Source organism: Trichechus manatus, unplaced genomic scaffold (assembly GCF_000243295.1).
Source record: "Trichechus manatus latirostris isolate Lorelei unplaced genomic scaffold, TriManLat1.0 scaffold00110, whole genome shotgun sequence".
In the NCBI taxonomy this organism is placed as follows: Eukaryota; Metazoa; Chordata; class Mammalia; order Sirenia; family Trichechidae; genus Trichechus; species Trichechus manatus.
Window position 1 is genome coordinate 1,401,045 of NW_004444046.1, and position 27,435 is coordinate 1,428,479.

Sequence of the window (27,435 nt, forward strand, 5' to 3'; positions counted from 1 at the left end):
AGATATCATCTCACCCCAACAAGGCTAGCATTAATCCAAAAAACACAAAATAATAAATGCTGGAGAGGCTGTGGAGAGACTAGAACACTTACACACTGTACGAATGTAAAATGGTACAACCACTTTGGAAATCGATTTGGCACTTCCTTAAAAAGCTGGAAGTAGAAGTACCATACCATCCAGCTATCCCGCTCCTTGGAATATATCCTAGAGAAATAAGAGCTGTCACACGATAGATATACACCCACCCGTGTTCACTGCAGCACTGTTCAGAATAGCAAAAACATGGAAACAACCTAGGTGTCCATCAATGGACGAATGGATAAACAAATTATGGTATATCCACACAATGGAATACTATGCAATGACAGAGAACAACGATGAAGCCGTGAAACATCTTATAACGTGGAGGAAGCTGGAGGTCATTATGCTGAGTGAACTTAATCAGTCACAGAAGGACAAATATTGTATAAGACCACTATTATAAGAACTCAAGAAAAGATTTAAACACAGAAGCAAACTTTCTTTGATGGTTATGAGGGTGCGGAGGGAGGGTGAGGGTTATTTACTAACTATATAGTAGATAAGAATTGTCTTAGGCAAAGGTAAGGACAGCACACACTACAGGGGAAGTCAGCACAACTGGACTAAACCAAAGCTAAGAAGTTTCCTAAATACAGTCAAACACTTTGAGGCACAGAGTATCAGGGGTAGGGGTCTGGGGACCATGGTTTCAGGGGACATCTAGGTCAATTGGCATAATGAAGCTTATTAAGAAAATGTTCTGCATTCTACTCTGGTGAGTGGCGTCTGGGGTCTTAAAAGCTTGTAAGCGGCCATCTAAGATGCATCAGTTGGTCATTGGTCCCAACCACCTGGAGTAAAGGAGAATGAAGAACATCAAAGACACAAGGAAAGTATTAGCCCAAGAGACTGAAAGGGCCACATAAATCAGAGACTTCATCAGCCTGAGAGCAGAAGAACTAGATGGTGCCCGGCTACCACCAATGATTGCCCTGACAGGGAACACAACAGAGAGTCCCGGATGGAGCAGGAGAAAGGTGGGGTGCAGAACTCAAATTCTATTAAGAAGACCAGACTTTAATGATCTGACTGAGATTGGAGGAACCCCAGAAAGCATGGCCCCTGGATTCTCTATCAACCCAGAAGTAAAACAATTTCTGAGGCCAACTCTTCAGACATGGATTGGACTGGACAGTGGGACATAAAGTGATACTCGTGAAGAGTGTGCCTCTTAGTTCAGGTAGATACAAGAGACTAAACAGGCGGCTTCTGTCCGGAGGTGAGATGAGAAGACAGACAGGGTTAGGTGCTGGTTGAATGGACTTGGGGAATCAGGGGTAGAAAGGAGGTGTGTGCTGTCACAGTATGGGGAGAGCAATTAGAGTCACATAACAAAGTATGTATAAATTTTTGTATGGGAAAAAATTTTTTAAAAAATGTAGGATCACAATTTCTAGCCAATCTGTGAAACGGTAAATCTTTCAATGGTTTTGCCCATTTGTAATGTTAATATATACTGATAGCTCTGTAACATTCCTTGGACTTGGGCAGACATGCTTGTCCGTTTTCCCACTCTTGCCTATTCTGTAATATTCTTTGGTCTTGGACAGACATGGCTCTAGCAGGATGCCTGTCCGTTTTCCCCTGTTCCTTTTGAACATATGCTGAATAAAACTTTCTTTTTCCTTTAAAAAAAAAAAAAAAAGAATACCTACAGTAAGCTTGCATCTATATAATGGGCACATGCATGCAAAATCACAATTAAATGTTTAGAGATAAATTCATGTAGTAAGCTGAAAAGAAATTAAGGGCATAAAAAACACAAAATTCAGGTTAGTGAGAACCTCTTAAAGAGGTGGAAAGAGGATGGGATAAGAAAAGACATATTCAGTAAAACCTACAGGTCTATATAAAACCTACTAGAAAAGAATATTTACAAACATAACATAATACACACCAAGGGGTATAAACACACATACATATAATACCATGAGTCTAAAACAAACACTAAAAATCACAGATTATATCAACAAAAGTCCTTATCTTGATGACTTCACAGCAGCAGTAACTGACCTCACTGTATTTAAAAACAATCTTTTCCCTTGGGTTTTTGATGATAATACCTATACTGGCCCTTTCTCTTTGCAGGCTCATCATTCTTTACCAGGCCACTAAATGTCATCTCTCCTGCCACTCTAGCCTCTTGTGCTATATTATAATCCCTTGCTCTCAAGGTTCAGTCACATGCCTTCCTTCAGTTCCTTGGACACAATATGTTCTATCACAGAGTCTTTGCATTTGCTATTTCCTGCCTCCAACTTCCAACTCATATATCTAGATCTCAACTCAAATCTTGGTTTTGAAGAGAGCCTTTTCCTGACCATCTGTATCAGTCAGGGCCTTGGCAGGAAACAAAGAGCACATTAAAAGCGATAATTTGAAGAGGGTTGAATGAAGAAACTAACACAATCATGTGGCAGGGTTAAGGGAATGAGTGACAGTGAAGCACCCAGAGACTAACAATAGTGGAAAGCTGTGACCAACCCTAGGCTTAAATAAGGTGCAGGGAAGAGGTTGACTAAAAGCCACTGACAGCAATGGCCATGGAAGCGAGGGCACCTGGCAAGTGCTAAGAACACAGAGGTAGAAAATACAGCTACTGCCAAACCTAAGCACAGCAAGGAAGGAGAGAGTAAATACCTCTACCTCCTTCTTTTCTCACCCTCCAAAGTCCTACTAATGCCTCTAATTAGCCAAATCTAACCAGAAGCCAAAGAGCAAGGGAGCCCAGGTAATGCAGTCTCTAGATGTCAATCTCTTCCCTGCACCTCATTTCGGTAAATTTTTCACCATATCTTTGATGATTATCTTCTAGAACTTGGCTTCTGCTATTCCAGGCCTCCATTATTCCTTTGAAATCAGGCAACTCAATTCCATTTAAGTGTCTCTATCCACAATTATCCTCAGCCTACAGAGGAAAAAGATGTCAAACCTTTTAAAATTCTAGTTCTTAATGGTTTGGTAATGAGAAGGCCCTCTGGGCCCTCCTAGACGGTATGGTAAAAGGATAGCTGAGTAGGTTGTACATAATTCCAACATTTTCATCTCCAAGAGCCTTTAAACTCCTTCTCTTACAAAACGTCAAGGAAGTCCCAGCATCTTAACCTCATTGACTCTAAAACCACCATCTAATCCAGGCTTCAGTTAACCAACCTAGCAGATTGTTAATGCCACTCCTGAAGTACTGGAGCCAACACAATTAAATTCCAAATCCTGGGTTAGTACATTTATATGGACAAATTTAGTCTGATCTAATCTTATTTAATCTAGAACTACTTGTTTCCCAGTTCATGTGATACAAATAGACAAGATGTTGCAACCTCTTGAGTGCATGCTATTTTCACCTGCAGTAGGCACTGCACTTCTCCACCCTTACCTGGACTGTAACTAAAGCATTATAAGAGAAGAAGGTTTTATATTCCTAAAATTTAAAACATTACTTGTACCCAAGTATTAGCAAAAGATATTAAGAAAAGAACAAATATCCAATAATTATTTCACAAATTACTGGTGAAAAGCCTGCTAAAATAATCATTAATTTTCAATCAAGCCAGCTAAAGGTAAAGGACTAGAATTCCAACATAGGAAAAATATGGAGAAATATCCCTCTTACACACTGCGAGTGGAGGTATAACTGACACAGTAATCTTTTTTAGAATGTAAGTTGACAATATTCACCAAAATTTAAAAAAAATACGCAACCATTGACTCAACATGTACATCTAAAACCTATTTTAAGGTAATTGCATAAGTGTACATGTAGCTAAGGATGGCCATCCTAACTTCATTTATAATAGCGAGAATTAGAAACAAAATATCCATCAATAAAAGTCAGGTTAAATAAATTATGCCATACAAAATACTATGCAACAGTTACAAATGATGGTGTATTTACATGGAAAGTTGTCTATGACAGAATCTAAGTGGAAAAGCAAGTTAGCAAACAGCAAATACAGGATTACTCCATTTGGGCTTTTGTGTGTGCGTGTTTATGTACAATATTTTTACACAAATAACTCACACCTTCTATATTTGCCAACAGTTCCCTCCCCTGCAGGGTATTTTCGTGAGTGTGCTTTTTTTTTTTTAATAGCAACGTGTTAAAAAAAAAAAAATTGGCATAGCAGCCCTTACAAACATACCTCACAGGCGGGGAGGGAGTGGCTGGCAAACAAATGTAGAAGGCACACACTGTTTGCATAAAAATACAGTATGTGTCTATGTCAACAGAAAAAAAAAAAGTATACCATAATGTTAACACCGATTATCTCTAGTTGGTAGCATTGGACTATTTTCATTTTCTTCTTAGAAACTTTTTGTTATAGCTTAATCTTTTAAAATAATATTATTTTCATAATAATATAATTATGTTCATAATAAAAAACAAAAATTTTGAATGGTTTTGGACTTCTCTGATTTAATGATTTCTAAAATCCATACTGGTATTATTTCAATACTCTGTCTTTTAAAGTGGACAATCAAAAATGTATATCTATAGAAGACTTAATTTCTTTTAAAGTAGAAAAGTAAAAAAAAAAGACATTAAAATATGAAAGTACAAGTAAAAAATGCATAAAATAGTCAATATTGAGAAACATACAAACTAGAAAGACAAGATACAAATAAAGTCTTGGAAATATTAATGAAATTGGTGTATCATGAACAAATAAAGAAAAATATTTGGAGTGAACATTATTTATTAACAAATTCAATTCTAATTTTAAAGATAGTGTGTGATACCTTGATGTTAGGAACTATACTATGTTATAAATGATGAATAATGAGAGTTCTATCACTGGAAAAAAGTGAAATAAAAATAGTAAAATAGGATGCTATAAACTAAAGAGGAGCCCTGGTGGTGCAGTGGTTAAGAGCTCAGCTGCTAACCAAAAGGTCGGCAGTTTAAATCCACCAGGCACTCCTTGGAAACCTTATGGGGCAGTTCTACTCTGTCCTATAGGGTCTCTATGAGTCAGAATCGACTGGACGGCAATGTGTTTGTTTTTTGTGTTTTTTTTTTTTTTTTTTTGTAAACTAAGATACACGATCGAAATTTATCATAAAAAATTTTATTTTCAATGGAAAGCAATTAGAAGTCTTCACAGGATGCTGAAAAAAATTAAATTAATAAATTGAACATTTTCCAGAACACATATAAAAAATTCCTTCGGATCAAAAAGGGAATAATTATCTTGACAAAAATGTCCTCCTAGTAAAGGAGAAACTGAAGGAATCTAATTCTACACTCATTTGTCAGTCTGAATTTACAAGGGAAACAAATTCAGACAATCCCAACATCCAGTTCAGGATTCAATAAATATTAAATCACCAACCAATGGTCATACAATATGTACTCTAATGCAGGAATGATATCAAACCGCTATCTCAATGTTTTTGAGTATTACATTTATGTTCACAAAGAATAGAGATAAAAAAATTCAACTTTATTTTACAACACTCATTTTTTAAAAATAGTCACACCTGGTTTTTCTGCAGGTAAGTTTTGCTTCTCGTTGTCATCATGATTTCTAGTTCTCCACTGATTTAAAACTTCCTGAAAGGACTTGGCAGAAGCTTCTTCATCGAATGATCCTTCACACAAGAGTTCTTCTTTTTGATTTGTAGATTCTGCTCTTTTTGATGTTGTAATTTCTACCTAAAGCAATTAAAAATGCATGTAAGTATGCTTGACTGAATTTTCTGCATCTTAAAATGCAGGTAATATTATTACTCTTTATGAATTAGGCATTGTTTTTTTAAACTTAGAATAGTGTTTTTATTGTACTTATTTATGTGCTTTACTGTTTTCTTTAAAACTCTATCTGGAATTACAGAGTGTATGGTCTGTTTGGAAATTATTAAAATCTGAGCCTATAGAACTGACGTTTATCATTATACTTTTCACCAGAGTTCTCCTTGGAACATTGCAATAGCCTTATATCTAATCTTAGTACTTTCCAATCACCTGCTCCTTGCAACCTCTACACAACAGAAAGAACAGCTTTTTAAAATGTGAATCTGATCATGTCACTTCCAGCTCAACCTCACTCTTAACTGTCTATGAAACCTCAAGTTCCTATCAGGACCTATAAGGTCCTACATGATTTTGTACTTCCCTACCTTTTACTTTATCTCCTTCCATTCTCCCCTTCACTCACTGCTCCAAGCAAATTAGATTCTTGCAGTTCTAGAAACTCAACAAGTACATTCCCACCTCAGGGCCTTGCACTATATCTATACCCAATGCCTGGAACTATCCTTCTCCGTATCTTCATGTAGCCATTCCCCTCATTTCATTTAGTCTCTATTCAAATGTCACCTACTCAGAGAGATCCTTGCTGTTGATGCTACAAAATAGTTCCCTTCTCCCCTACTCGCTAATTCTTTATCTGCTTTATTTTTCTTCTCAGAACTTATTTCTATGTGAATTTACACTACAAGTTCATTTGTTCATTGTGTCTTTCCCCATCAGAATGTAATGAGATCAAGGATTTTGCCTTCTTCCTCAATGCCAAGAGCAATGTCTGGCACAAAGTAGGTTCTCCTTAAAAGTTAGTTCAACAAATGAACAAATTAATTGATGCATATGAAAGATTTCATACTTCTCAGCTTAATGATGGGAGAAAGAATAATTATGAGAGCATGTGATTATAAGATTATATGATTCTTCAAAAAACACCCTCGGTAGGTCTACTAGAAAGTAGAATCCACACAAATATTCTGACTTTCTAAGACAATTGAAGAATAGTTCTTTTGCTGGAAAGAGGACCTCCTAACATGGAGCATATTTTCTTTTATGTTCTGTAAACGCGCTTTTGGAAATGAACAAACTTAAGGTAAACCCTGGCTCTGTCACCAGTAACAAGCTGTGACTTTGGCCAAGTTACTCTTTCTGAGCTGCAGCGAAAAGGTGAATAACATCTAAAAGAATAAGGATTATAACATGGATCAAAATTTGAGGAACTTTTTTCTTTCTGAGGAATCAATACAACATGTCTATTATAAAAGTATTAACATAAGCTGATAAAAGCTTATCTAGTGCATCATTGGGTCAGTAGTCAATCTGAATAACTGCCAGAATTTGGTATAAATTCGGTTTTAAATAACTGTGAAATTGCCTGTCACTTTAATGCTTGGCAAAGTTTTAAAGTTTTAACCTCTCTGAAGTCCTGACTAATATAAAACTGTTATATTGCCTTGTGTGTGTGTGTGTTTTATGTTTCTCTAAAATACTCATTCAATTACAGACATTGTGGAAATGCCCAGAAAGCCACATGGTTAAAGGATCATTCATCAAAAAGATCAGTGTTCAGTGAAATCAAAGCAATCTCCTGGAAATGATTTTTAAAGTCAAGATGTATTTGATTTATAAAAAACAAATTCATATTAAAAAAGTGATAAAATAATCTATAAAACTTTATAGCTCTAGTTAAGCTTATGAATGACAGTCTCTAGGATGACCTATCACAAAAAATGTCTACTCGATTTTCCTCAGCTTACCTCAGAGCAGCGCCCCTGCAGAAGTAGAGATTTCAATTTATGGGGACCTTTACTAATTCCTTTTGTAGAATGATTCTCCCCTTTGGGTTCATCTGGATTAACTTCCTTTATAAATCGATGCGCCACATCCAATACACTGGATAATATTTGAGGTTTTGCCTATTAAAAAATGAACAAAACATGACTAAAGAGCCTAATATGCCAGCCAAGTAATTATAGATACAGTAAGTCACATTGTCATTATTCTATGACTTCTAAAATTCAATTTATTTAATATGTAAAAATACAAATTGATATTTATATCAACCAATATAATAGTGACAACTACCATCTATTCAATGGCTGGTTTGGGCTCATACAATCCTAAGTATTTTAAAAACGTTATATCATTTAATTCTCAAGGCCACTCTAAAACATAACTTTTTATCCCTATTTTAGGGATAAAGAAATTAGAGCTCAGAGAGTTTAAATAGCTTGCCCTTGGCCACTTGCTGAATGGGTGGCAAAGGTGGGAAGTGACTCTAGGTGTGCATAATTCTAATAGCTTAGCCTTTCCTCTATGTCAACCCCAAATAGATATATGTGTTATTTTGTGCACATCATGACTAAATAACTAAATATAGCTAATCTAGTAACAGCATGAATAAGCAGTAATGAGTACTCTTTGGTAATAAACGATTTCTAGAAAATACCTAGGTCCCTCGGTGGTGCAAGCAGTTTGCGATCAGTTGCTAACCTAAAGGTTGGCAGTTGGAACTCCCTCCGAGGCACTGCAAAAGGAAGGCTTGGTGATCTGCTTCCATAAACATTACAGCCAACAAAACCCTATGGAGCAGTTCTACTTTGTAACACATGAGGTCACTATGAGTCGGAATTCACTCCATGGCAACAGGTTTGGTTTTATTTTTTGTTTAGAAAGCATTTATTATTCAAAACTGCATATCAGGAAGTGCCTCTACCCGTACTTCCCTAGTAAATTCCAAGTTGTTACTCATTTTGTGCCTTTTGTTACACGGTGACTTTATCAAGGCAGCCTTCCTTCCTCTACCATCTTCTTTGCCTGGCGGTCTCCTACTTCTGGATTCATCTCAAGTTATGCCTACAGGTCTAGGATCCCTTCACTGCCCTCATCCTGTGTCTGGCACCCATCCTCTGTACCCCCTTAACACTTTGAGTAGACATTTACTGTTGTTGTGTGCCATTGAGTCAATTCTGACTCATAGTGACCCTATAGGACAGAGTAGAACTGCCTCATAGCGTTTCCTAGGCTGTAATCTTTATGGGAGCAGATCACCAGGTCTTTCTCCCACAAAGCTCCTGGTGGATTCAAATTGCTGACCTTTCAGTTATCAGCGAGTGCTTAACCATTGTGCAACCAGGGCTAATTAGGCCTTTATTAGCCCTTACTATATTGATTTTACATCACCTTTTGGTGCCTATTCCATAATACCATATAAGCTTCAAGAAGGAACCACCATGTGTTTTTAAATCTTTGTATCCCCAATGGCTAACACAGTGCCTAGCAAATGTTGTTGTTGTTAGTTGCCATTGCGCTGGCTATGACTCATGGCAACCTTATGTATAACAGAATGAAATCTTGCCCAGTCTTGTGCCATAGTGAAGATCTTTGGTATGTCTAAGTCCATTGTTGAGGCTACTGTGTCAATCCATGTCATTGAGTGTTTTCCTCATTTTCACTGATCTCTACTTTCCCATATATGATGGCCCTTTCTAGCAATTGGTCTTCTATGATGACATGTCCAAAGTAAGCAAGACGAAGTCTCACCATCTTCGCTTCTAAGGAGTATTCTGTTTGTAATACTTCTAATACTGATTTGTTCATTCTTCTAGTAGTCCATAGTAAATTTGATAGTCTTCACCAATACCAAAACTCATATGTATCAATTCTTCTTCTGTTTTCTTTTTTCATTTTACAGCTTTCACATGTAAAGAGGTGACTGAAAAGATCATGGCTCAGGTCAGGCACACCTTAGTCATTAAAGTGACATCTCTGTTGTTTAAAACTTTAGAAATTTTTAGAAGAGGTCTTTTGCCGCAGATTTGCCCAGGGCAACATGTTATTTGATTTTTTGACCACTGCTTCCATGGGTATTGATTGTTGATTCAAGTAGAATGAAATCCTTGGTGACCTTGCTGGTATTTGAAATATCAGTAGCATAGCTTCCAGCATCATAGTGACATGCAAGCCACCACAGTATGAGAGGCTAGCATACAATTGGTGGCCTAGAAAATGTTGTTATTGTTAGGTATCAGATCTTTCTCCTGTAGAGTTGCTGGGTGGGTTCGAACTGCCAACCTTTTGAGTGCTTATCCATTATGCCACCAGGGCTTCTTGGCCTAGCAAACATATATGCTGAGAATAAGGGGAAGAATATGGAGATGCAGAATCAAAATAGAAGATTGAGGGAAGGAATTCATAAAACCTTTCCACATGCCATCAGAGTAGCTAAATAGACACAGGCAAATCCTAGAAAGGCCCTATTCTTTGAGTGATCTCTCATCAGCAACTACCCCTGGTTTGTACAAGGACTCTCAGGATAGGCTGCAGAATTCTCTATTCCATCTGAGACCGGACCAAACTCTAGGGGAAGATTTAGGATCTTCAGAGGCTCTATGAGAACCTGGCATTGGGAAGACAAGAAATGCATCTTACTTCTTAGCAAATAACCTCAAGACAGAGGAAAAGTCAACAGGGATCAGAAATAATTATCTTGCATTTTCCCATAGAAATATTCCTATTTTTAAATTTTTATCTAGTTACTTCTTTTTCTAAGATTACATTGAAGCTTTCCAGTTATGACCTTTTGTAAATCTATTATGATTCACTGCAGTCTGATTCTGGAATAAATCAGTGAACACCAAATTAACGAGTGTTATTTCACACTGAATTAATAAATCATCCATGAAAAATTGACAATGTGACCTACGCATACATATGGCTATCAGTATATGAAACCATGGTATCTGCTCCAAATTTTTCCAATGGCCATCAAGAAAAAAAAAAAAAAAAACTGTATATGCATATGTACTTCTTATTTTAAGATAAATTCAAACTACTGGTAATGCTTCATCCTTCCAGAAATACCTGCATTTTAACCAGTATTATTAGTAGAGTAATCCAACTTAAGCCTAACCTAAAATTTCCTAGAACAAACGTCCTTGAGTTTCAAAGGTAATTACAATGCTTGTTTTCATTTTAAATTTACAAAAATATCAAAAAATAGAATTAGTTTTAAATATAATTACCATGGCAGAATTATCATTCAAATATATATGCTTAAATAACCAAAAACAAAGATTATTCCAGTCCTAAAATGCATCTTGCTATGAATATTCCAATAATCTTCATAACATTTTTAGGTAGCAATATTAAGAGACTCCATAATAGCCACAAAAAAAAAGGAAGAGGCATATCCTGGAAAGGCCCTATTCTCTGAGATATCTCTTATCAGCAACTAATTTTATTCTTAAGTTAAATTTACTGCCAAAGGAAAAAAAAAACACAAGATAAACATCATGGATAACTTTTAAAACAGAATTCTACCTGAATATCTTAAATTCTTTTATTTCACTATTTAACAGAAATAAAATGCCAATGAATGGGAGTTTTCTTTCCTCGAACATCTTGCATTTAAATACCACTTTCCTCAGCTGTGTGTTTGTGTCTTATTTTTCTTATTCTTAAAACAATCATACAGGGAAAGGGAGCAGCCATTATGATTCCCATTACACAGACAAGCAATCTGAAGCTCAGTAAGCTGTTCAAAGCGAAATAGCTAGTACCTGTTGAGGTTTCAGTTAAAACCAAGGTCTTCTTTAGCCCAGTCTCTTTTCCCTACTTAATTTATGTTAGCCTATGTAACACAGAAAATGTGTTCTGCTTTTTATTTTTCTAAAACTTAAAATATTTTTCTGAAATATAAATTTCATCTCTACTACATGTAAACACTGTTATTTCTTCTTCTTAAGAAACCATAATTCTATATGCAATTGCCTGTGCAGGGATTAAGTTTTTATTTTCAGTTTGTTTTTTGCTTGTTTATTTTCATGTTTGGCCAAGACCAGCAAACTGCAGGGAGGAATAGAGATTCTCCTTTCATTTATAGAGATTCTCCTTTCATTTGTAGAGATTCTCCTTTCATTCATCCCCTATGTGAACTACATAGTGGCACACACCACACACACACAAAACCAAGGTGGTGAACTTTGAAAAAAGTTAAATAAATTAAAAGTATTCTATAATAGTAGAATGATAAAACAATCTTAAATCATCTACCTCTTAACTAAGACGTATAAAATTTAACAGAATCAATGAGATTGGAAATACACAACAATTTCATGGAAAATCGGTAGAATGGAGTAACAGCCAGTGTTTGTCCTATACTCATGTGTCCCCAAGGAAATTCACCACACTATTATAATATGCTATTTTATTCATCAGTGTCTAAAAATATTTTACAGTACTTAAAAGTTGCTAGATACATGAAAAATCACACGTCAATGATTTGCAACTTCCTATTCTCCAGACTCAATCTCTCATACCCACTCCAGAGCATAATCAATAACTAATTGCTAGACATTCACATCACTCCACCTAGGTAGGTGCTCCCCTTGAATCTGGGTGGAGCTATGTAATAGTTATAGTTAATAGAATGTGAGCAGAAATGATGAGTGTAAATCCTCATGGCAAGGCGGTAAAAAGCAGGTGTGCCTTCTGTTTTTCTCCTTTTAATCTTCTTCAAGTTTGGTAAAAAGGAGCATAGTGACATTAATAGTAACATGTTGAAAATTGTGACAGTTAAGGCTAGGCCACGATTCTCAGTGGTTTGGCAAATATTATATAATCATACTCCATTTTGTGATGTGATATGAGCAGCCAATCAGTTGAAAGGGGAGTATCCATGGAAGCGTGGCCGGCATCCAATATATATGCATGTTCTGACAAAGCTTGCCCTTTCTCGATCCTGCACTCAAATCAACATCATCTGACCTCTGGTTCTTGGGACTTGAACCAGCAGCCTGCCAACTGACCTGCAGATTTGGGGTTTGTTTGCCGCTGTTACCATGTGAGTCATGAGAAGCCTCCAATCTGATACCTGACCCACGGATTTAGGACCTGCCAGCCTCCACAATTCCGTGAGCCATTTCCCTGAAACAAATCTCTCTATCTAAATATACATCTATATAAATAGAGATAGAGACAGAGACAGAGACACAGGCAGAGACATAGACATAGACATAGATATAGATACATATGCTTCATTGGTTTTGCTCCTCTAGAGAACCCAGACTAAGACATCCGGTACTGAGAGTGGATCTAGAGGAACAAAATCGTAAGGATGAGTTTTCTGAATTGGTTCTCAAGTCTGGCTAGTCTTAAGGGGCTGATTATTCTGCCTCCAGTAGTAATGAGAGCACTGCTAATCCATGGCATGAAGTGGCAATAGAAATATGCAAAATATCACCACCACTTGATCAAATATTTTTGAGAGAGAAGGCTCTGGGTGATTACATATTTGATACTTCTCTGCAATTTTGTCAGAATGAGAAGTATAAGAAAACTGGTTGGTTGGTCCTACTTTCACTAGACAAACTGGTGAAAGGAAGGGATGAGCTCAAAGTTTCAGTGTCACAGCTCAAGCGCTGCATACAAAACCTAAAAGTTGCCACTTGTGCCCTGAAAGAAAGCCTTAATTCTTGTAGTAGCTGATATTGCCGAAAACCAAACTGAGACTCTTATTATAAGAGTAACTGAATTACAACACCAGTTGAATTCCCAACTTTGAATGGTGTCTGAAGTTAAAGTGAGGGCAATGATTGGAAGAAACAGGATCCTGAAATATGGGATGGGGACACATGGGCAGATAATCAGGGATCTGGGGACACTGAGTGCCTAAATTCCATTGAATCACTCCTGCCAACAGAACCAGCACTCTTACTCCTTTCTGAAGAGATTACTCCAACTCCTTCAGCTAATCCACCCTCCCAAGTAAAAGGATTATCCCCTTCACTCCCATCAGATGAGATTAACCCAGCTGTGCCTGAAGAATCTTTGTCTGAGATATTGCCTGGGGTGGTTCCTGGGGCATGGCCTGGGGCATCACCTGAAGCAGATTCTTTACATTACTGAATATCCCCAGGAACCTCCCCGTCACCTATTTTTGCTTCTAAATCTGTAACTACACTTAAATCCCAGCTAGCCCCCAAGAGGTAATGTACAAAGTGTGATCTTGGAGGAGGTACACTACACTCCAAAAGAACTGCTTGATTTTTCTAATATATATAAACAGAAACCTGGGGAATATGTGTGAGAACAGCTATTACTGGTGTGAGATAATCGTGCAAGGAACATAAAGTTGGATCAGTCTGAGTTTATTGATATGTACCCACTAAGCACAGATTCTTCATTCAGTGTTTCCACTTGAGAGGTTAGAAAAGGATCTAATAGTTTATTTGGTTGGGTCGCTGAAGCATGGATTACACGGTGGCCTCCCCTATATCAAGTTGAAATGCCAGGCCTGCTTTGGTATACTGCAGAGGAAGGTATCCAAAGGCTTAGGGAAATTGGCATGTTAGAGTGGATTTATCAGGTTGGACCCACAGATACATCCATGGAGTTCCCAGAAGACCAAACTTTTACCACAACTGTGAGGAACAAATTTGTGACGTGATCCCCAGCATCCTTGAAGACTGCTGTGAGTGCTATTTTATGTGTCAGATTTGATGGTGGGAACTTCCCTGAGCCCTGGTGGTGTAGTGGTTAAGAATTCAGCTGCTAACCAAAAGGTTGGCAGTTCAAATCCACCAGCCACTCCTTGGAAACCCTATGGGGCAGTTCTACTCTGTCCTATAGGGTCGCTATGTAGGAATCGACTCCCCGGCAACAGGTTTGGTTTGGTTTTGGTTTAACTACAATAGGGCTGACTGGATCCTGTGGCGGTAGGAGACAAGTGGAGGCACTTAACTGATAAAGACAAGGTGGGCATGGTTACTGTAATGGACAGCAGAGTCAAAGGACGAATCAGAATAGTCTGAAACGTATGGACTTCATGGTGTTGGCTACTTAATCATGGTGTCCCTAGGACTGAAACAGATGGGAAATCTACTAAATAATGACTTGATCTGTATAAGTAGAAAAATTCTAAGTCAAGTGAACAGCAGTCTAACTTGAATCACCAGAATAGAGAGTCATGGCCTCTCAATCAATTCCCAGACGTGAGCCAGTTTACAGACCCACAACCCCTTGAATGAAGGGAGCCTGGGTCTGCTTGAGGAAGGACCCCACCACACTGCCAAAAATTTATGCTGTTAATCTTTCTCCTAGCCTTCCTCAAAGGGATTTGAGGCCTTTTACAAGTAACTATTCACTGGAGAAAAGGAAATAATCAGAATTTTGGGGGATTACTGGACACTGGCTCTGAACTGACACTAATTCCAGGAGAATCAACAGGTCACTGTGGCCCACCAATCAGAGTGGGGGCATACAGAGGTCAAGTTATTAATGGAGTCTTAGCTCAGTTCCATCTGACAGTGGCTGCAGTGTGTCCCTGAAACCATCCTGTAATGATTTCCCCAGTGCATAATTGGAATACACATACTCAGCAAGTGGCAGAACTCCTACACTGGATTCCTGACATGTGGAGTAAGTGCTATTATGGTAAGAAAAGCCAAGTGGAGGCCATTAGAACTACCCTTACCTAGCAAAATAGTAAACCAAAAGCAATACCTCATTCCAGGAGGAACTGCAGAGATTAGTGCTGCTATGAAGGACTTGAAGAATGCAGGGGTGGTGACTCCCACCACATCCCCATTCAACTTGCCTACTTAGCCTGTGCAAAAAAACAGATGGATTTTGGAGAACAAGTGGATTATCATAAACGTAGCCAGGTGGTGATTCCAACTGCATCTTCTGTTCCAGATGTCATGGGAAAAGATGTGGCAGTCTGCTTCCATAAAGATTACAGCCTTGGATACCCTCTCCCAGTTCTACTGTGTCCTACAGGGTCAATTTGAGTTGGAATCAACTCGATAGCATTGGGTTGGGTGGCTGGGTTCCAGATGTGTTTCACTGACTGAGAAAATTAGTGCATCTCCTGGTACCTGGTATGCAGCTATTAATCTGGCTAATGCCTTTTTCCCCATACCTGTTTCGAAGAACCACCAGAAACAGTTTGCCTTCAGCTGGCAAGTCTAGGCATACACTTTCACTGTCCTACCTCAGAGGTATATCAATTCTCCAGCCCTGCATCATAATTTAGTCCACAGGGACCTTGATCACCTTTCCCTTCCACAAGACATCACCCTGGTCCATTACATTGATGACATTATGTGATTAGACCTAGTAAGGGAGAAGTATCAATGACTCTAGACTAATTGGTAACATATTTGTGTGCTAGAGGGTGGGAAATTAACCTGATAAAAATTCAAGTGCCTTCCACCTCGGTGAAACTTCCAGGGGTCCAGTGGTGTGGGGCATGTTGGGATATTTCTTCTAAAGTGGAAGATAAGTTGTTGCATCTGGCCCCTCCCACAACTAAAAAGGAGGCACAATGCCTCTTTGGATTTTGGAGGCAACATATCCCTCATTTGGGTATACTATTTCGACCTATTTATCAAGTGATTCAAAAAGCTGCTAGCTTTGAGTGGAGCCCAGAAAAAGAGAAGGCTCTGCAACAGGTTCAGGCTGTCATGCAAGCCGCTCTGCCACTTGGGCCATATGATCTGGCTGAACCAGTGGTGCTTGAAGTGTCAGTGGCAGATAGAGTTGGTGTTTGGATGTTTCTCATACAAGCCATATATTTTCTTATTTCCATGCATCTCCAAAATTTTTCTCTCCACTTGGTAATGCTAGCTCTCCCACCTATGATAATTATATTTATTTATTTATTCATTCATTCATTAGTTGTTTTAGGCTCAGGTCAAATGTTATCCAGCTCCAATGTATATCCAATGACAGTTTAAAAATCAAGTTCAAAAGGGAAAATTGCTTAACCTCTCAGAGACTGTTTTCTTCCCTAACCTCAGAAAAATTAAATACGTCTTCCTGTGTGTTCTTATAACTCCTTGTTTATATATCTACTAGGACTTTGCTTCTCAAAGTATGATCTGTGAATCAGCAGCATCACCAGTACTTAGAATCTTGACAGAAATACAAAATCTCAGGTCTCACTCAGACCTAATGAATCAGAATCTGTACTTTAACATGTAACTTGTATACACATTAACTTTTGAGAATCACTTTATCTGAGGACTTAACAGTTAGTCAGCTGTATTACAGTTCGTTGTATACACCTGTCTCCCTTTTTGTGATGGTGAATTCCTTGAGAGAGAAGACTTTCTCTTATTCTCTCTTATTTACCACATATTACCTCACCCTCTTTCAATTCTCCTTCCTGCTATATCTCTATCTTTCACACCTAGCAACTAGAGCATTGCCTGACCCAGGTTAAGCACTTGATAAACTTTAGTGGAATCAAATTCAATTTAACTGACTTACTGAGATAAAGAAGAATAAAAATTCCATTTGAACATTCCTTCCTTATGTCTGAGCTAAGTAAGTCAGTATCCGTACAGCCAAGTCAATGACACTATTAATAACAGCACAAAAGGGAAAAGCATTTACCTTTCCAAGACTAAGCATTCTCACCTGTAAAATGACGACGAAGATGATACAATCTACCTTGCAGGGCTATTATGAAGAATATACATTCTGTATGAAAAATACCTAGCACAGTGATGACATAAAGTAGTGCAGGATAAATGATAGGTACCGTTTCATCCAGATCCCAATATACTATTTCCCTATAAGTAAGAGAAACAGCCCAAGTATCCAGAAAACAGAATTCCCACAAAATTCAATAGACAGAAGTGGGACTTCTGACTATGGTTTAGTGGAGAAGTGAGTAAATTACCTCCCCCTAAAAAAGCAAATGTAGAACTTGACAAATTTATTAAAAATTATATTGGGGCTTTGGAAATCAAACAAAAATAACAAATTGAGAAGTATTTAGTCATAATAAACTGCTATGATATCAGTGAAGAGCAATAAGTCTATGGCCTTCTTGCTTGTAACTGCCCTCATCTGCTACCTCTCCTCTCTCCCAAGTTTCTTGATATCACTAGGGCCGGAATAGCCTTGCTGCACAGGGATTGTGCTTGAATCTTAGCAAATGGCAGAAACTTGCAGCTGCAGTGGCATTATCAGTAAACTAGCAAACTTGGTAAGAAATGGATAGGAAAAACCCACAGCTCTGATAGCCCAAGGTTTTGGTCCCAGCGGGGGCAAGTCCTGGACCAGCCAAAAATTTAATGGGGTTATCACAGAAATGAGAGAGCTATAGACAAGCTGAGAGAAGCTCTCCCCATGTATGTGGCTATCTGGAAATGTATATTCATGCATGGAGGAGAACCAAGAGAGACAAGCTGAAAATGAAAGTCAAGGCAGATTTTAAAACTGACTGAACTTTGAAAGTGCTCCCCAATTCATGCACAGATCAATCAGCCAAGGATGGAGCCTTACAGGCTTAAGTGCATACACTTGAGCACAACCTCTGCCCAAATCACTAGATGGCCGCTAAGAAATGCAAACGCTGGGGAGACTACTAAGAAGCCAGGCTAAAAATAAAAAATAATAATTAAAAAAAAACAAAAAAACTGAATAGAGAGTCAGTGTCCATACACAGTGAGGGAACTAGAATTAAAAAAAAAAAAAAAAAAAAACTAGGGAACAAACAAGAATCCAGAGTTGCCAGAATATTCAATCTAAAATGTCTAGTTTTCAACAACAACAAAAGAATTATGAGACTTTCTAACAAACAGTAATGTCTGAACCAAACTCAGGGAAAAAAGCAATCTCTAAAAACTTATGCTAAGTGGGACCAGATGATGGACGTAGCAAACAAAGATTCCAAAGAAGCTACTATATATATATATAACAACAATATATAACAACAATAACAAAAACCAAACCTGTTGCCATTGAGTCAATTCAACTCATAGTGACAGGGTAGAACTGCCCCATAGGGCTTCCAAGGAGCAGTTGGTGGATTCAAACTGCCAACGTTTTGGTTAGCAGCTGAACTCCTAACCACTGTGCCACCAAAGTTCCACTATACATATATAGAGAGACAAAGAAGGAAAGAAAGCTATGTTCAAATAATTAAAAGAAATATGATGACAGTGACTCAATAAATAGGGACTACCTAGAGAAATTAGAATCACAAAAAAAAAGAACCAAATGGAAATTCTAGAGTATGACCTAAATAGACTTAAAAAGAGATGTGAGATGGAAGAAGAAAGATTCAGCTAACTTGAAGATAGATCAAGATAAATTACACTACCTAAAAAAAAAGTTAAAAAATGGAAGAAAATGAACAGAGCCTCAGAGATCTATGGGACAACATCAAGCATACCAACATATATGTAATTGGAATCCCAGAAGGAAAGAAAGGAGAGAAAAAGACAGAAAAATATATATGTATATGAAGAAATAATGAGTGAAAACTTCCCAGATTTGATGAAAATTTGTATTTCACAAACCAAAAAAACTCAATAAGCCTAAGAAAGATAAACATAAATAAATTCACACCAGTCATATCATAGGTAAACTTCTAAAAGCCAAGGACAAAGAGAAAAACTTGAAAGAAATAAGAGAAAAACAATCCATCATATACAAGATAGACCAACACAATTAACAGTTGATTTCTCTTCTGGACAATGAAGATTAGAAGGCAGTGGAATGACACATTCAAAGTGCTGAAAGGAAAAAACTGTCAAATCTAATTCTCTACTCAACAGAGTCCTATAAAAATTAAAACAAAAATAAAGACATTCCAAAATAGACAAATGTTGACATAATTCAGTACTATCAGATCTGTATTACAAGAAATACTAAAGAAAGATTTTAAGGCTAAAATGTATTAAATCCATCAGAATAAAAGAGCAGCAGAAAAATAAATATGTGGATAAGTAGAGAAAATAATTGTTTAAATATATATTTTCTCTTTTCTTAATTTCTCTTAAAAGCATAAAATTATATACAGCAATCACTATAACATTATATTTTTGTATTTATAACATATATTGATGTAACATATATGACAACACTAGAACAAAAGAGTGGGGAGAAAATAGAGCTAAAATAAAGCCAAGTTGCTACATTTTATCAGAATTAAAGTCAGTACTAACATGAAGTAGATTATTATTAGTTAAGACATATATTGTAATACCTACAAATCTGCAAATTATTATATACACAGACACAAAGTAATAAAAATCTTTGTTTAACACAAAAGTAAGCAGCAAAGGAGATAGAGTAACAAAGACAAGAACACATGAAAAGCAAAATTACAAATGTAAATCCCACCATATCAATAATTTCAATAAATGTAATTCTACTAAACACTCCAATTAAGAGGCAGAAATTGTTAGATTTTATTTAAAAAAAAGCAAAACCCAACTATCTGCTGTTTATAAGAGACTGACTTTTAGATTCAAAGGCAAATAAAAGGAAAATAAGAAAAATGATATACCTTGAAAATAGTAACCCTAAGAGAGGTGTAGTGGCTATGTTAATAAAACAAGAAAGATAACTAGAGGCAAAGAGGGAAATATCATAATAATAAAAGAGTCAATAAAACTTAAAGATATAACAATTATAAATATATATGCAACCAACAACAGAGCCCCAAAATACATGAAACAAAAATCGACAGAACTGAAGAGACAACTAAAAATTATATTTATAAATTTCAATACCCTTCTCTCAGAAAATGATAAAACTAGACAGAAAAGCCAACTAGTATACAGAAGATTTAGACAATACCATCAAGTCACTTGACCCAAGTGGCATTTAAAAAACCCTCAACCTCACAACAGCAGAATACAAATTCTTATAAAGCTCATATGAAACATTCTCCAGGATATACAATATTCTCAGCCATAAAACAGGTCTTAATAAACTCATAAAAATTTAAATCATAGAAAGTATGTTCTATGACTACAAGAAAAATAAATTAGAAACGAAGAGCAAAGAAATTTGAAAAATCACAAAATTTTTAGAAATTAAACTCAAAGAATAAATCACACGTAAAATTATAAACAATCTTGAACTGACTGGAAATGAAAACACAACATAACAACATGTACAGAATTCATTCAGAACAGTGATTAAAGTGAAATTTATAGCTCTAAATTCTTGTTTTGTAAAGGAAAAAAGGTCTAAAATTAATAACCTAAGTTTCACCTCAAGAAGGTATAAAAACAAAAGGTAATAAAATCAAAAGTAAGTAGAGGTCAGGAAATAAAGATCATAATGGAATCAACAAAATAATAAAAAAGATAGAAAAAATTAATGAAACTAATAGTTGAGTCTTTGAAAAGATCAAAAAAATTGATAAACCTTTAAGTAGACCAAAGAGACGGAGAGAGAGAGAGAGACAAATTCACAAAATGAAGAATGAAAGAAGGAGATCACTATAGACCTGCAGGATTAAAAATAAATATTAAAAATCATGCCAAGAAATTAAACAATTTGGATGAACTGGGCAAACCAACTGAAAGATATAAATTACCAAAACTGACTCACAAAGAAATAGTGATGATATAGCTGAATCATAGGGAAGAACCTGGACTGGAAATCGGAGATCAACTGCAGCCCAGGTAACACTCTTCCACTTGCAACTTTATTTTTTTTCTCTGTATCTACTTTATTCTTTTCTTACAATTAACAAATTCTGAATTTACATAATACAGAATTGGTCACAGAGAGAACAAATGCCCCTTTCTTTATGCAAATCCAAATTTTCATGAACTCAAAATGGATCAGGTGCCCACTTCTTGTTCAATGAAACATGGCCCAAAAGGCCGAATTTTGTTGAGTACTTCTATCTTCCATGGTGGGGCTGGTGGGGACGAGCACTGCTGAATGTCAGAGAGAAGTTAAAAACCACAATGAGATACCACTACACACATACTACAATGGCTATAATACAAAAGACTGACAATACCAAGTTAGGCAACAACATGGAGAAAATAAAACCCTCATATGTTGCTGAAGGGAATGTAAAATGGTACAGACACTTTGGAAAAGAGTTTAACAGTTTAAGAAGTTAAATATATACTTACCTTGGGAGCCAACATTTCCATTTCTAGCTATCTAACCAAGAACAATGAAAACATTGTGACAAGTCTACACTAAACTTGTACGCAAATGTTCGCAGAAGCATTACTCTAAAAGTAAAAAAGTAGATAAACCATATGTCCATCAATTGATGACAGAATTTTTAAAAAATGTGGTAGATTCATACAATGAACTACTATTTGACAATAAAGAGGAAAAACTACGGATACATCCACCAATGTGAAAGAACCTCAGAAACCTTACGCTGAGTTAAAGAAGCCAGACACAAAACACCACATACGAATGATTCCATTTATACAAAATTTCTAGAAAAGACATAGCTATAGAGAGACAGAATGGAGATCAGTGGTTGCCTAAGACTGGAAGTGGGAGCAAGGATGACTTAAAAAAAAAAAAAAAAAAAAACCAGGAAATTTTTTGTTGTGATGAAGACGTTTTAAAACTGGATTGTAGCAATTATCGCACAGATTTATAAATTTACTAAAAAAAATTAAATTATAAAGTTACAATGTGAATTTTAAGGTATGAAATTATGCCTCAATAGAAAGATTTTTCACTTTAAAAAAAAGTCAATACACAAGTAGCTTCCCATGTCACTGTGACCGACTGTATCAGAGACTTGTATTGGAGTAAATGCTCAGTTTCCAGGAATGTCCTCTTCTCTGGTAAATTCTTGACCCGAAGCAGTGCTCATCTCTACCAACCCCACTATGGAAGACATTCTGCCTTCCGGGTCACTGTTCACTGAACAAGCGGACACCTGATTTATGTTGAGTTCATGAGAATTTGGATCAAGAAAGGAGCATCTGGTCTCTCGGTGACCAATTCTGTATTAAGTGAATTCAAAATTTGTTCATTATAAGAGAGATAAGAAGAAATTGAGAGAATAGAGTGCTACTTGGGCTACAATTGTTCTCCATATTTCCAGTCCTGATTCTTCCTATGATTCAGCTGCATCATCTCTATCCTCATTCAATTAATCTATGAAGTCTTTAGCAACAGCAACAAAAATATTTTTTGCTCAAGATAGTGAAAAGAGACCTAACTAATACAAGGACCAATGATTCCCAAGTGGGGAAAAAAAAAAAATTGATAATGTGGGGAGATGTTTTTGAGTTTTCACAATCACTGGAGAGCATTACTAACACTTAGTGGGTGGCCCTGGTGATGCAGTGGTTAAGAGTCGGGCAGCTAATTTAAAGGTCAGCAGTTCGAACCCACCAGCCATTCCTTGGGAGAAAGATGTGGCAGTCTGCTTCCGTAAAGATCACAGACTTAGAAACCCTACAGTTCAGTTCTACCCTGTCTTAATGGGTTGCTATGAGTCGGAATCAACTCGACAGCAACGGATTTAGCCAGGTTCAGTGAATATCCTGAAACGTGAGGGATGATACAGTTCAAGAAGAAAGGTCCTACCGAAATACCAAGGGCATTCCCATCGAGAAACAGTAATATACACCTAGCCTTAAATTAGCAACAATTTATTTTTTTTAATTACAAAATACTGGTAAAAATAAATCATAATCCCACCACATTAAATTAAAGTAAGAAATAGAGGTTCCTCCCCATCCATGAATCAAGAGTAACCACTGTAAAGTTTGCTACATATCCCTGCAGCCTTTTGTCTCTGCTTAGGGAGACACATCTAGATATAAAATATACATACAACACAAAACACATTATCTTTCACTTAATAATATAACAACTACCATTTTAAAGAAGTAATCAGTGACCCATACGGTGGCTATTATTATGAAATATTTAAAATAGATAAATACACATATTAAATATCATAACACTATGCCATATATATTAACAAAATATTTTCAAATTTTAAATTTCAATTTAAAGATAATTTTCTGTCTGTCTTCTAAATTTGAAAATTTAAATATGGAAGTCCTAATAGGTAGTAATGGGAGGAGGAGGGGACTGAAAATGAATAAAATCACCTATGCAACTGCTCTACATGCCAAAAATGTTTTAAACTCAAACTAAAACAGCCTTCAGTGCACATAGTAAATCATGTATCTCACTGTAGAATAGAAGCTTTAAGTAGAGCCAAAGAATGTGATTTACTGTCAGTATTTCCAGATTCCCCCACATCCTTCACTACACTGTGTGATGGTAGGATTTCATCTGGTAACTGTTCTAAATTTTCACCTGAACTTTTTTTTCCCCCAGAATGATATTATCTTTCAAATTACACTCTAGAAGAATTCATCACTCTGACAATGTATCATTAATCAAAGTAAAGAGGGTTGGTATTTTATAGCATTTTGAAATGGATGGCACCTTACAAAAGTTAAGGTCCAAGAGTAAAAGTTTTAGTTTAGTTAGAAAAATGATATACTTTATGGTAGTGTCAGTGCTTCAAAACCCTACCTACTAGCATCATCCAAAACTCTGAACTATCCAGAAACAAGTGTCAATGCTCATGTTGACATAGCCATGCCTCCTTATGTAATCCACAACTTCCAGGTCAAAGAATTTCATAGTTTAGACCTATGTCACTTCCCAAATTTAAAAAAAAAAAAAAAAATGTGGGAATGACTAATTTCCTTAGTGCTGCCTTTCTTTGGGAGCCTTGGTGGCTCAGTGGTTAAGAGCTGTAGCTGCTAACCAAAAGGTAAGCAGTTTAAATCTACCAGCCACTCCTTGGCAGTTTGAATCCACCAGCCACTCCTTGGAAGCCCTATGGGGCAGTACTACTCTGTCCTAAAGGGTCACTATGAGTCAGAATCAACCTGACAGCAATGGGACTTTTCATTGATTTTCCTGCTGCAAAATTTTTAGAAGAGATTTATTGTAACTACAGGCTTGCACTAAAAACTGAAAACTCTGGACAAGACTTTTCCCATTTCATTTGAATTTTCTAGGCAAACAGATATAGCGGTAGAGATATAGAGATGCACACACACATACACAGAGAAAAAAATGTATTACAACAGAACTCAAGAAATATAAATTTATTGGTTGCAGTGATTGTTAAATACAGTTGGGGCTTGGAAAGCTTTAAATATAAAGTCATTTCAGGGAGATCAGATTGTGTATAAATAGGATTTTTAAAATTATATTTATGTATGTATGTGCATATATATAATTTTGGCCTGGCTTTGAAGAAAACACCTCCCTCTCATATAGAGAATATTTTCCCAAGAACAGTTTGTTCTAGTTTCTTTGATGTAAATTACTTTATACGCAATTGGTAAATAGGAAAATGATGTCAGGATCATAAAAAATTATGGATAACATTACAAAGAATGGGAATTCCAGAACACTTAATTGTGCTCATGAGGAACCTGTACATACACCAAGCGGCAGTCATTCAAATAGAACAAGGGGATACTGCGTGGTTTAAAGTCAGAAAAGGTGTTTGTTAGGTTGTATTCTCTCAAGATACTCATTCAGTCTGTATCCTGAGCAAATAACCTGAGAAGCTGTACTATATGAAAAAGAATATGGCATCAGGATTGGAGGAAGACTCATTAACAACCTTTGATATGTCCATGATACAACCCTGCTTGCTAAAAGTGACAAGGACTTGAAACACTTACAGATGAACATCAAAGACCACAGCCTTCAGTATGGATTGCACAACATAAACAACACAAAAATCCTCACAACTGGGCCAATAAGCAACATCATGATAAACAGAGAAAATACTGAAGTTGTCAAGGATTGCATTTTACTTGGATTCACAATCAATGCTCATGGAAGCAGCAGTCAAGAAATCAAAAGACGCACTCCATTAGGCAAATCTGCTGCAAAAGACCTCTTGAAAGTGTTAAAAGGCAAAGATGTCACTTTAAGGACTAACCTGCACCTCACCCCAAGCCACGGTGTTTTCAGTCTCCTCACATGCATGTGAAAGCTGAACAATGAATAAGGAAGATCGAAGAAGAATTGATGCCTTTGAATTATGGTGTTGGTGAAGAATATTAAATATATCATGGACTTCCAGAAGAATGAACAAATCTGTCCTGGAAGAAGTACAGCCAGAATGTTCCTTAGAGGCAAGGATGGTGAGATTTCATCTCACATACTTTGGACATGTTATCAGGAGGGACCAGTCCCTGGAGAAGGACATCATGCTTAGTAAAGTACAAGGTCAGTGAAAAAGAGGAAGACCCTCAACAAGATGGATTGACACAGTGGCTGCAACAACGGGCTCAAACACAACTACAGCTGTGAGGATGGCACAGGACCGGGCAGTGTTTCATTCTGTTATACACTGGGTCACTATGAGTTGGAATTGACTCGATAGAACCTAACAACAACAACAATAAAAGTATAAGGATTCCATTATCTAAAATCAACAGTAACAAATCAGACTAAATCTCTCTGTGTTGTGGCACTACACAGGAAAGAATGAATTCTAGTTATACCAAGTAAGTTCCTCAGATTATCATGGGTCTATGACAGGGCCCATTAAGCCTCATTAAATTCCTATTGAGTGAAAATAATATCTGCAAAACACAAGTAACTTGCTTATAAAAATTACTTAATTTTGAACATCCTGATTCATTAATCAAGGAAGAAAAAGATAAGCTTCATCCCTTGATTTTCTACATCATTAAAATATGTACTAATTCACATCACTGAAGTTTATTTGCTTTTTTCAACATGAGTTTAACTGGAACTGAAAAGACCTTTAGATTTACCTTTTTTCTAAATGTCTGATAGAAATCAGAAGTTTTATTAATCAAAGATTTAGATGTTATTGTTCCTCCGTGTCACAAAAAGAGATTACAAAAATGAACAAGGACTTGGACACCTGGCCCTGATTATAAACGCAGTTTACTATTCAGTAGACAGCATATGTCAAATAAAACTAATTTGGGCTCACTATTCAGTACTATCACTGAGTAATATATGAAAATAATGAAATAAAACATGCCAAAATCAGTTAAAATAAAACAATGTAATTAATAATACATAAACATAATGGCTCAAAAAAATTTGTCAAATTTTTTAAATCACCTAGAATCAATGAGAATAACAAAATGTGATGAAGGTCTAAATAATGGCATTTTTCAAATTTTATTACAACATTAAAAAATTTTACTTAGAGAGCAATCTGAAAAGTGAGCTAGAATAGCAACAGGAAAATAGCGCAGGAAACTCACACCTGTAATCTTGATTTCTATTTGCAGGGTTGATGCCATATAATTATGCTCTATATTAATTATCTTAGCAAGTGCTTACCATTGTTTTCAACTAATATTACATGTGTAATGCATTCAGAAGAGTTAGCTGCTTTCAGCAATTACTCATATTTGAGCTACAAGAGGAACACATTTTCATATGCAATGATTTGAATAACAGATTTTTAGGCATAGCAGAATAAACTCACTAGTAAATAGCAATCGATAATTTGTCATATTTGGATTTTAAATATAGTATTGCTGTTACATCACAATTGGATGACTTTCATCCCATAAAACCCAATAAACATAAAATATAGTAGATAAAAATCCTATAAAATATGTCAAACTTTATGAAAAAACTGTGATAACAGAAGTAGCACCTGCAAAATATAAAGGCTCCTCAAATACCCAGCACCAGTGTAGCCAGCTCAATTATAAAGAAGATTGATTAAAGGCTCAGACATGCAGTTGAAGTATTGATCTTTATGGTCTTCTCCAAAAATGATATTCCCTTATTCTCTATTTGAAGAAGGAAGTCTGTAT

The 27,435-nt window shown here is 36.4% G+C and overlaps 1 protein-coding gene across 2 annotated transcripts in view; it reads right to left on the reverse strand.

The window, feature by feature from the left end:
- Positions 1-27,435, reverse strand: part of ZBBX (zinc finger B-box domain containing) — a 128,177-nt gene that overhangs the window by 64,704 nt on the left and 36,038 nt on the right. For both annotated transcript variants that reach the window (XM_004383434.1, XM_004383433.1), the window contains exons 7-8: positions 7,585-7,743; positions 5,566-5,740 (exon numbers count right to left, since the gene is read on the reverse strand). In XM_004383434.1, coding sequence (XP_004383491.1) covers positions 5,566-5,740; positions 7,585-7,743 — 334 coding nt within the window. The remainder of the gene's footprint in view (positions 1-5,565; positions 5,741-7,584; positions 7,744-27,435) is intronic.